Raw genomic sequence first — 12,440 nt, forward strand, 5'->3', positions numbered from 1 at the left:
ATTACATATTTTTCTATTTTTTAAATTATAAAAGCCTTACACAGAGTTCAAGTAATATAGAAGTATATAAATTAAAAGGTAGATATTTCCTTTCACCCATGCACCCCCACTTTCCCCAGAGGTAACCATTGTTAATCGTCTAATAAAATGCTTCTCAAATTCTGGATGTGTAAATGAATGATTCAGGATCTTGTTCACATGCAGATTCTGATTCATAAGGTCTCATATGGAGCCTGAGATGATGCATTTCTTAGAAGGTCCCAGATGATGCTGAGTTGGGAATGACTCATGGATGTGAGTGATGTGTTCATCTGCTTGGGGTAAAAATATAAGGTCCCAAATTTTTTGTTAATTAATTAATAAAATTCAGTATTTGGAGATTTTAGGACTGTTGCTACCTTTTTTTCTTCCTTGATCTCCATAGCATCTCCTAGAACCTCACTCCATTCAAGAAGTCTGTGCTGGCAGATAAGAGGTAGGCTTTGTGCGCTATGTGGTTACTACGGTGAGGCAGATGCCTGCACCCCCTCCACCCTGCCTTTGCCTCTCAGGCCATGCAGTATCCACTTGGGAAGACCTTGTCCGTACCTGCGATTATACACATGTTGTGCTAATTTATTGCACGACTCTTTCCACTCACACAAAACCTCCAAGCGAGCAGAGACTATACCTGTTGTGTTCACTGCTTTATCCCCAGCACCCAGTTAGTGCCTGGCGCATAGCAGGTGCTCAATAAATATTTCTTTGAAGGAATGATGAAAACCCAGAGAGATCAGCAATACTTTGGCAACTGTTCGGCGTTTGTGAGCTAATGATCTTCATATCAAATTGCCCTAAATAATGTTGCTCTCTTGCCAAGGGCAAGGGAAGACCTGGCTTTCTGCTGTGTGACCATAGGGCCTGACCAAAAAGTGTCTGTGGACTGAGAGTTGCACATGTGTCTTAATAGAAGGAATCTCCTGCTTCATCCACTCCAGCTGGCCAGACCCAGCCGCTTCAAGGCCCAGAGGCCTCTTCCCAGAGTCACGCCCCCTCCTCCTCCTTCCAGATGCAGGATTCCCTGTCCCAGATCAGATAATGCCCTCCATCAATCCTCACCTGTCCCACAGTGCCCAGGGTCCTACAGGGGACTTAAAGCAACTCTGAAGGCCTACCTCTCAGTCTGTGTTCATGACTGATAATCCTAGATCCCGTCTACAAGTTGGGTTCGGTTAGTTGTTTCTATTTTGTTTTTTAAATTGTGGTAAAAACACATAACATAAAATTTACCGTCCCAATTTTTTATAAGTATACAGCTCAGTCGTGTTAAGTGTATTCATTGCTGTGCACCCAATCTCCAGAACTATTTCATCTTGCAAAATTGAAACTGTACCTATTAAACAATACCCTGTCCATTCTCCCTCACCTCAGCCCCTGGCAACCACCATTGCACTTTCTGTCTCTGAATTTGACAGCTCATATAGGTGGAATCATACAGTATTTGTACTTTTGTGATTGGCTTATTTCACTTAGCATAATATCAAGACTCATCCCTGTTGTAGCATGTGTCAGAATTTCCTCTTTTTTTTTTTTTTTTTCTTTTTTTGGTGGCCAGCCAGTACAGGGATCTGAACCCTTGATCTTGGTGTTACAACACCATGCTGTAACAACTCAGCTAACCGGCTGGTCTCCTTTCTTTTTAAGACTGAATATGCTGCGGTGTATGTATGTACCACAGTTTGTTTATCCACCCATCCCTCGATGGACACCTGGGTTGCTTCCATCTTTTGTTGTTGTTGTTGTTGTTGTTGTTGTTTATTTTTCTTTTCTCTTTGATTTTTTGCTTTGCTTCCTTCCACCTTTTGGCTCTTCTGAATAATGCTGTAAACACAGGTGTACAAATATCTCTTTGAGACGCTGCTTTGAATTCTTTTGGAACAGAAATGGGATTGCTGGATCATATGGCAATTCCATTTTTAATTTTAGTTGTTTATATTTTGTCTCAATCAGGTTTGGGCTATTTTCAGGAAAAGCTGAATGCTGGGCTGGTTAAAGGCAGTGCAATTATGGTGACACTCTGTTGCCACCTGGTGGCCATTGGTGTGTTTGTGGCAGCAGGTAAAGAAGGTCCTTGACATCCACAGAAGGTCCTTAAAGCATTTTTCTCACTTTCAGGCCCCTCTTCAGCATCCTCTTCATGCAAGTTCCTGGCCTTTGCTTTAACACCTCCACTGACAGAGAGAGGTGACTCTATTACCTGGAAGCCAGCTCTGTTGTTGGACAGCAATGTTGAAGAAAATGATTCTTTATCTAGAGAAAAAAGTCCCCTCCTTGTAATATATAAAGTTATTAGAGTGAGTATGGGGTAGGGGTGTTTGGAAAGTTGCTTTAAAGGGAAATTGGGCTCCCAGGACAGGTAGTTGATAGGCCACAAATAAAAGCTGGAGAGTCTGAATTAGCCACTTTCTCAGCAGACCCCGTGTGAAATAATTCTGGGGTCTAGTTGTTTCCAGAGAGATCCCTGAGGCTTTGATTTAGTAATGACAGTGAACAGACCACCTGTAAGATTAATTTTATGTTTCCACCTTTGACCAGACATGTCTGAAAGTAATTAAAGCTGAATTTCGATGAGCTTGGAGTTGAACTTTTTGTTGATACAGATCGGTGGTCTCAACTGGTCAGGATTAAGGTATTTTACTTGTGTATTAACTGGTGCTAAACTGTAGGTATTTAGGTTAAAGTTACGTAATGAATGGGACAGTCTGACAAGGACAGGTGTAGAACCTGTATCTCAAATGCCCTTCAGAAAGGGGTAGTTAAGAGGATGTCTGTCTTCTCCCTGAGAAAGAGTCTCTGTACTCTGGCCAGAGAGAAGCACAGGCCTGGTACACAGTAGGTGCTAAGTAAATGTCTCTCCCTGCCATGAAGCAATGGGGCAGAGAGAAAATCCTAGGGCAGCTAGGACCAGAGGGATGGCGAAGGCTTTGTTGTTTTTTATTGCTGATTTCTAGCTTAATTCTACTGTGGTCAGGGAACAACCTGTGTGGTTTCCAATCTTTGAAATTTGTTGAGACTTGTTTCATGGCTGAACATATGACTAATTTTATAAATATACTTCATGCATCTTTAAAGAATGTGTACTCTGCTGGCGTTGGGGGCAGTGTCCCATTTTTGTCCATTAGGTCATTATAGCTTTTGTCCAAATATTTAATAACCTCATTTTTTGGCTGACTTTTTGTGGACCTAGATTAGAAAATCTCCAAATGATACGTGATAAGAATGTTTTAAGCCATTGGATGTTGGGGTGGTTTTGTTACTCAGCATTATCTTAGCAATAACTAGCTGATACAGAAGATAGACTTGTGTCCACTAAAAAGCCCCAGAGGAAAATGGACAAGGAGCCCTGAGTTCAACAGGGTAGTGGAGGAACTTAGGAGACCTGTGGTTCCCAGAACTTTGCTGGAAACAAGTGGGTGAAGGATTCTGGAATCCAAAGCCATTGTGACTATGCTGTATCTTGATTGGGGCTCATGGCATCTGGCAAACTCTCCATGGTTCTCCTGGTAGCCCTGGATAAAGCTCTGACTTTGGACCAGATAAACTTATACATAAATCCCAGCTTGGCTATTAATAGTTGTATGTCTCTTCATTGTACAGAGCCTTGGGGTCTTCAGCTATAAAATAGGAGAGAATTCTTAAACTTTCAGAGGTACTGAAGGGATTGGAGAGAACATTGAAACGTACTTGGTGTTCAGATCATATGGGCCGTTATCATGTTATTACAAAATGCTTTCTCATTCCTTGCTTATATACAACAAACTCTGCACAGGAGAAATTAGTGGCCGTGTTTCAGTTGAGTGCTCTGGAGGAAGTTACTGGATAGTGGCCAAGTCAGAACTTGAGCTTAGCCTTGGATTTCAAGGCTAGCACTCTAGTGTGCCCTGTCCCATGTCATCATTTATGTCAATCAGGGAAGAAGTGTGGTGCAGTGGAAAAAACATAAGCATTAGATGTAGGTTCAGTTTTTAAAAGCTTTCCAAGGAAGTGCAGCATACATACATAAAAGTGTGCAAATCCCAAATGGATGTGGATGAATTTTCACAAAGTGAACAGGCTCATGTAACCCAGCACCCAGTTCAAAAGAGTGCACAAACGCTGGTCAGTGACCTCAGCTGGTTAGAGCGCAGTGTTAGAACACAAAGGTCAAGGGTTCGGATCACTGTACCAGCCAGCCGCAAAAAAACGAAGAACACAGAACACAACCTGGACCTGGAAAGTCTTCCCTCCACCCGGCCAAGGGCAAACACCATCCTGACTTCATATATCACAAGATTTGTTTTGCCTTTTTTATTTGTTTGGTGTTGTGTAAACCGAAGTTCACATTATGTGAGACATACACAGGTTGATTTGGGTAGTTATAAGTTTGTTCATTATCATGACTGTCCATTTGATTTTTAATTGACAAAGAATACTTGTATATATTTATGGGGTATGATGTGATGTTTTGATATACGTATGCACTGTGGAATGATTAAATCAAGCTAATTAACATATCCATCACCTCACATAATCTTTTGTGTGTATGTGTGTGTGGTGAGAACGTTTAAAATCTATTTTTCTCAATTTTGAAATAGAGAAAATTGTCTAGTATTCCATTGTGTGTCTTTTCCATAATTTACCTAATCTCCCAAAGGCCGGGTGGATAGTTTCCAGTCTGGCTAGTACTAATACTGCTGTTATTCTGATGAACTCTTGTACACATTTCTGGTTTATACATATCTAGGAGTGGAATTGCTGGGATGGGTTCAATTTAATTAGGTCACTTTTCTCGTACCAGCTGTGTGAACCAAGGCAAGTTATTTAGCTTGTCTGAGACTCACTTTTCCTATCTGTATATTGGAAATAAACAGACTGGCTCCTCAGTGTGGTGGCCAGGTCTTAATAAAATAACAGCTGCAAGGCACCTGGCCCAAATGTAGCTCCCCTCTTTTTCCGCTCCTTCCTCTCTCAGCCAGAGCCCCAGAAAAAAGCTTTATCCGCTAGGCTCCCTCTTTGCTGGGAACCCTCAAGCATCAACTTGGAAAGCTCGCCCACTGCTGCCCAGGGCTGGTGGAGCTGCCTTTTTCGCCAGCCTGTTTGCCAGCTCTCCCTTGTGATTCAGTCACCGGTGCCAACTTCCACATTTGCTTGCTGTGCTCACTATCACCTCTGTGATTCTTTATGATTGTTTTCCTGGGGACAAGCCCAGTGGAGGCAGGGATGAGGAGGAGGGGAGGGAACAGCTGGCTGAGATCTAGCCAGAAATTTAGAATAGAAATTCCTTTCTTGCTTGGACTCTTCTCCCAGATCTCCAGGCGGGTGTTTTAAGCCTCTGTATTTCCCTACTCTTTCTGAAACATCTTGAGTTGGGCCATGAGGGTGAGAGTGGGCCCAGTGGAAGCCCTGCCCTCAGGGGGCTCTGCCGAGACAGAGCAAGATAGAGCTGATTCTGTCACTGTTATGTTGAGAAGGCTCCTGGAGGTGTTGTCCAGGCTCCAGGAGGAGTGCTGTGATTGATTAGTGATGTCTGTTATGTGCATGAGAGGTGCTGGCTCACATTTCACGTTTGCTACCACTTCTGGTTCAAAGATATTTTCTATTATTGATCAAAATGGACATGTATTTGATTCAATAAGTTAAATAGGATGTTTTTAAACAGGTGAGTTAAATCCCTTTACATTTATATGATTTGTTAACATATTTGAATTGATTTCTACCATTTAATTTTGTGTTTTCCCTTTACTATTCCTTTTTTTTTTTTTTTTTTTTTGTCTTCTTTGTTGAATTTATAAAGTGTTCTGTGATCTGGTCTCTTTTCTCCTCTTGTCTGGTTTGGAAAATATAAAATATTTTATTTTAGAGGCTATTTAAACATTTTAATACACATATTTGTTATTCAATGTTTCTATCTTCCTGACAATAACCTCCCTGAACCTTTTATTTAAACTATAAGTTTTAAAAATCATTTTAAACGCAAAAAAATTGATTATTTTCTCAGTTGATTAAATTTGTTTACATATTTTATAAATTTACTATCATTGTTTTTCTTACCCCATTACATTTTCTTCTTGCTGAGTGATATCACCACAACTAGTAGTTAGCTTTAATTGAGGGCTTCATATGTATTAAACACTGTCCTAATAATCTTACTTGTTTTAAATCACTTAATCCTCCTCACAATCATATGGAACTTATCATATCTTCTTTGTGGATGAAGATACAATCACAAAGTCTAGCAGCCAACAGGTGGTAGAGCTGAGATTCAACCCCAGACAGTATGGCACAAGAGTCCATTCTTGTATCTACCATGTTGCTCTTTGCTCTCTGTGTGTGTGTGCTTAAACTTTTTATTTTGAAATTATTTTAGATTCACAGAAAACTTCAAAGATAGTAGGTAGAATTCCCATATACCCTTCACCCAGCTTCCCCTAATGTGAACATCTTACAAAACTATGATGCAGTTAACAAAACTAAGAAGTCAACATTGGTACAATACTATTAGTTAAACTCCAGTCTTTATTTCACAAGATTTCACAAGTTTTTCCACTAATGTCTTTTTTTGTTCCAGAATCCAGTCCAGGATACCATACTGTATTTAGTTTATATATGAGAATACTTTTAAAAATTGGTGGAAAAATAGAATTGGAAGATAACTATGAATTTTTCCATGAACTTTCTGAAGTACCCTCAAAAATATTTAAAACTTTTTATTATGAAAGATTTTAAGTTTGTGTAAAAGTAGCATGGTAAAATGGTAAAATAAATTTATACAGAAGTCGAGAGAATAGTAAAATTTGTTCTCACTCAGCTTTGCCAATTATTAACTCATGTCCAATTTGCCTCATTCATAACCCAGATCAGATTTTTTCTTTTTTCTTGCCCAATTGGCCTATAGTTTAGTTTACAGATGTATGTATATAAATATACCCTTCACACCACTTTCTTATTTCCCCTCCTTCCTGTATAGCAATTCCCTAATTCATGCACTTTATTAATCTTTTTTTTTTTCTCCCCAAGAAGAAATCTTTATTTAATTCTTTGTGGAAACAGTTGAAGGGACCGGGGGATGGCAAAGTTATGATTTCTTAAAAAAAACAAAAGCTTAGGGCTGACCAGTTAGGTCAGTTGGTTAGAGCACAGCCTCATAACACCAAGGTCACAGGTTCAGATCCCCATACTGGCCAGCTACCAAAAAAAACCTTAGCAGTTAAGACTTTCTCCTGAAAAAGTTTCAGAAGACCTAAGTCTTCTACCTGCTACTTAAAAAAAATATGTATTTTTTTTGACCAGATAACACATTCACATGTATTCACATGTAAAAGGTATTAAAGGGTCTTTAATAAAGGAAGGTCTCTCTTCCCTGTCCCACATAATGGTCTTCCCTGGAGGCAGCAGATGTTAGTTTCTAGTGAAGAAGTCTCTCTTCTTTCCAGAAAAAGCAAACTTTATCTGTGAGGGATCAGATAGTAATCAGTTTAGGCTTTGTGAGCAGACCCCTGTTCTAGTGTACCCTTGAAGAGAAATTTTCTGCAAATAAAAGCATATACATATTCACATCTATATAGACTATTCCAAACTTGGCTTTTATCAGTTAAAGAAGGGGTTGGCAAACTGTGGCCCACTGGCCAAATCTAGTCTGCCACCTGCTTCTGTAAATAGTCTTATTGGAACCTACAATCATTTGTTTACCTATTACCTGTGGCTGCTTTCATGCTACAATGGCAGAGCCAAGTGGTTGTGACAGACTGCATGGCTGATAAAGCCTAAAATATTTACTATCTGGCCCTTTGCAGAAAAAGCATGCTGACCTCTGAGTTAAACAATATTTCTTAGTCTTTCCATATTAGAACAAAAAGCTTGTTTTTTTCATGGCAGCATACTATTTCACTATGGTTGCACCACACTTCATTTAATCAGGCCATCCCAATGGATATTTAGGTCATTTCTGACCTTTTCCTGACACATGCTGCTGCAATGAATAACTGTGTACTTACCTCATTTTCCACGTGTGAATATATTTACAGGATGAAGTCCTGGAATTGAACTTGCTCAATCAAAGCCTATGTGCATTGATAATTTTTATAGCTATTGTCAAGTTGCCCTCCATGGAGATTGTATCAACTTATTCTCACCAATGTTATGAAAATGGCTGTTTTGCCTCCCCCACTCCCTTTCCCAGCTGAATATTTTTAACCTTTTTGTGATTTGCCAATCTGCTAGGTGAAAAAGAAAAAGGTGTGCTAGTGTAGATTACTTTGCACGCCTTTTATTCTGATGAGGTATGTATCCTTTCAGGCATTTAGGAGATATGTGTTTCTCCTGCTGGCATTTTACTCTCCTGATCTGAGGGTCTTCTGGGTGCTAGTCTCCTCTCTCTCTGACTCTCTTGTGTTACTGTTACAAAAAAGCTTTTTGGGAAGAAAAGTCTTGAGAACAAACATAGGGGGGCAATTAGCACCATCAACATTCCAGATATTGGGGTTGGAAAGCCAGGGGGAGACCTGCAGGGGGTCATCATTCTGCTCTGAACTTGGAAGATTAGCTTTCAGAGGGCTCAAGGTGTCCTTTTCCTCCACGGAGCTTCTGTTGACACAGGCAGCCTCGTGTTCCTCCAGCTTTTTGATGGGGACCACATGGCAGGCGTTATATTTGCAGCTGGCCATCTTTTTGGCTTTCTTGGGGTTCTTTCTCCTGCATAATGCCAGGTGGTACTGGAATCTGCTGTGTGGGATTTGGTGGTGAGGATTATAAGGGCAAATTTCGAAGGCTTCTGGCTCCATGAGAAATTGTTCTTGAAGTAGAGTGTCTCACTGCCCAGAGTCTAAATGAAATGTCCCACGTGGAAAAGCCCTGTTGTAAGGATGGAGCTGTCTTCTGCCTAGCGTTGGCCCTTGGAACGTTGTAGACGAAGGTCTTAACTTGTTCTGGGGTCACGAGTAGGGGATTAGAAGAGGGATGAGGAGCTGTCAGAAGAAACTACTCAGAGAACAAAGCTAGCAAATGGCACGTGAGAGAGAAAAACTGCAGGAACCAAAAAAACATAGCGGCTGTGCAGGAAGGTGAAGAAGATATGTGCCCACTCCCCTTGACTCTGAGGGATACACTGTGTGATGTCAAGGAGCAGTCACAGGTAGTCACAATGCACAGCTTAAGTCACAGGAAAGGACTTCTTGTCCACCACTTGAGAAGGGTGAATGGCTTTGGGAAAAGCTGCCATTCAAATTGTTCATTACATATATGTTGTCAGTTTGTTTAATATAATTCCCAATATATTTAGTTTAATCTACCATCTTATTTTGTGCTTTCTAACCTATTCTTTGGTTTATTTCTCCTTCCCTCTCTTATTTTAAATAGTCAGTTTTTTAAAATCTTTCTATTTTTTCTGCTATTTTGTACACTCTCTAATTTAGTAGTTATGTTGCAAATGAAAACATTCATATTTAACTTATCAAGGTTTGAAGTTGATGAACATTTTATCCTTTTCCTGGGTAATATAGGGCTTTTTCTTTATTCCCCTCCTGACTTATTATGTTTTCCCCCGTGTTTTATACCTCATTTAAAAAAACTTCATTATTGCTACTGTCATTTTATATTGTCACGGTTCATTTACACTTGTCCTCATATTTATTCCTCTTTGCTATTCTGTTCCTCCTTGCATCTCAGACTTGCCATGTGGGGTCACTTTCTTTCTACTTGAAGTTTAACTTTCAGAATATTCTCTTGATAAACTCTTTTGGTTCTGTTGTCCTGAAAATGTCTTTATTTCACCTTCATTCTTGAAAGATATTTTAGCTGAGTATAGTTGTGTTATTTTCTTTCTTCATGTTGGAGTGGAGTCCAATTTCTTCTAGCTTCCACTGTTGAGGTTGAGAATTCAGATGTCTACTGTTACCTAACCTCTTTTGAAAGTAATCTATTTTTTTCTGTCTGTTTTAAATAATTTTTCTTTTAGTATTTCTAGTTTCATCGTGATGTCGAGCTGTGGATTTCTTTTTATTTATTCTTTTTATTTATTTGTTAGACCTCTTGAATCTATGGATTAGTGTTTTTCATTACTTTTGGAAAATGCTCAGCCATTGTTTCTTCAAATATTCCTTCTATCTTAATTTCTCTCTCTGCCCTCTTCCTGGGAGCTCCAATGCTAGACTTTCTCACTGTATCCCTGTAGCAGCACCTCATACCCTCTCTTCTGTATTTTGTGTGCTGTATTCTGTATAATTTCTGATTTATACTCTAGCTCACTATTTCTGTCTTTTGCAATGACCAGTCTGTTGCCAAATATGCCCATTGGTTTTGTATTTCTAGAGGTTTCTAGAGGTTTTTGTTGTTTTTCAAAACTGCCACCTCACTTTGTATAATTTCTTTTCCCTGCAGGTTTTTTCAGGTTTTGTTATTCATTTCTTTAAGCATGACAACCTGAGTTGTTTTAAAGAGCATGTCAGATATCTCCAGTGTCTGAAGCCTGTTTCACTGTCCATTTTTGCAAGTTTTCACTGATGTGCACTGTTCCTCTGTGTTCTGGTTGTTTTGATGGCTTGCTGTTTATTGTCCTTGAAAAATTATTTGTCGGGATTTTCCAAAGCTTAGGACAGATGTGCCTTCCTTCAGAGAGGCTTGCCAGGCACCTAGTGGGCACCATGGCTTCCTTGGCTGAATCAGGATTTTTGTACCCAGTATATATGGCATAAGGGCTGGTCCATGGACAGGGGGCTCAGGGTTGTCTTCCTTTATCCTCCTGCTCTACTGATGCCCAAGGTAGCTTTTTACATCTTTGGCGTGGGGAGAAGGGTTTAGATCTATCTGTATAGCCCTGAAGGTGGAGCCCTTTGGAGTTCCAGCTTAACATGGGAAACATTTCCTATAAAACTCCTCATATTGGATGTTGTCCTGCTTAAACCACACAGGACTGAACCAAAGTCCAGATGTATACTCTTGGCAAATATCCCAGGGGGTAAATGGTTTTGGCTCTCTGACATTCTGCTTACCTCTCTGGTTTTAGGTTTTTATCTAAAAATTGGCCTTGAGTTTCCTACTGTTAAACTGTTGCTTGAGCTCTGAGTGATAGAAGAGAAATACCAAATTCCTGAATGGGAAGACTTAAAATAATAAACAAATACAAATATCCTCCCCAAATTAAATGATATAAATTACATAGTCACCCTAAATGAATCTATACATATAGTACAATTCCAAATAATTAATTGTAGTAGCTTTATTTTATGTGCTGATATCTGGTGGACCAAATCCCTCCTTGTTATTATTTTATTCCAAAAAAAGCTTTGACTATCCTCAAGGATTTATTCTTCTAGATCAGATGTCAATAAACTATGGACCACAGGCCAAATCCAGGTGGCTGGCTGTCTGTTTCTGTAAATGAATTTTTATTGGAACACAGCCACACCCATTTGTTTACATATTGCCTATTGGCTGCTTTTGAGCTAGATTTGGATAGTTACAACAGAGTCCAGATGCCCCACAAAGCCTCAAATATTTTGTCTGGCCCATTACAGAAAAAGTTTGCCGACCCTTTTCCTGATGAATTATTTTTTTTTTTAAAGATGACGACTAAGGGGATCTTAACCCTTGACTTGGTGCTGTCAGCACCACGCTCTCCCAAGTGAGCCACGAGCTGGCCCTTATTCCTGATGAATTTTGCAATCAACTTCTCAATTCTTTCCCCCTCCCTTAATTTGTTGGTGATTCAAAAAGCAGACAGGGTGATTCAAAAAGTGAGCCGGCCCGTGGCTCACTTGGGAGAGTGTGGTGCTGACAACACCAAGTCAAGGGTTAAGATCCCCTTACTGTCATCTTTAAAAAAAAAAAAAAAAAAAAAAGCAGACTGCTTGTATATAAATCCTCCCTCCCACCACTTTTCAGCCACGTGACCTTGGGCATGGGACATGTATGTGTTTGTGTTTGTGTGTGTGTGTATGAGTACTGCCTCATATTTACTAAGCTCTATTGATAGTGTCTTTTCAGGTATGTTTTGTAGATTTCTTCATGTTGGTCTTGCACATTTTGATAAATTTAATTTTAGATGCTTCATAGTTTTTCTTTCTTTTTTTGCTGCGTAAATGGCATTTTTTCCCATCTCTTTGCCTCCTGGCCATGGTGTTCAGCCCATCCTAAGCCTTGAAGTGACTGTCTTTGTCCACATTGTGATATAGTTGTAATGTGACAGTGAATGTGGGATGTCTTGTTACTATCACGTGACATGTGGACAACACAGCAGCATGACACTCACTGGTGTCATAGTAAGAAATCAAAATGGAAACCCAGGTTTAGATAAAGGATTAGACAAAGGAGTCTAAAAAAAGGCAGCTTTTACAACCACGTTGTTTAATTATTCTGGGTGTGCCAGAATAGGCAAGGTTAGGCTGCAGTAACACACAGCACCAAAACCTTAGGGGCATAAAGCAATA

The 12,440-nt window shown here is 39.7% G+C and overlaps 1 protein-coding gene across 1 annotated transcript; it reads right to left on the reverse strand.

The window, feature by feature from the left end:
- Positions 1–8,348: 8,348 nt before the first annotated feature.
- GTSF1L (gametocyte specific factor 1 like) lies at positions 8,349–8,798 on the reverse strand. The gene is made up of 2 exons (XM_063088134.1): positions 8,520–8,798; positions 8,349–8,444 (listed from the first exon to the last, which is right to left on the reverse strand). The coding sequence occupies exons 1-2, from the start codon at positions 8,796–8,798 to the stop codon at positions 8,349–8,351; spliced, it is 375 nt and encodes a 124-aa protein (XP_062944204.1).
- Between the last annotated feature and the right edge of the window lie 3,642 nt (positions 8,799–12,440).

The sequence above is a fragment of the Cynocephalus volans genome, chromosome 1, assembly GCF_027409185.1.
Source record: "Cynocephalus volans isolate mCynVol1 chromosome 1, mCynVol1.pri, whole genome shotgun sequence".
Classification (NCBI taxonomy): Eukaryota; Metazoa; Chordata; class Mammalia; order Dermoptera; family Cynocephalidae; genus Cynocephalus; species Cynocephalus volans.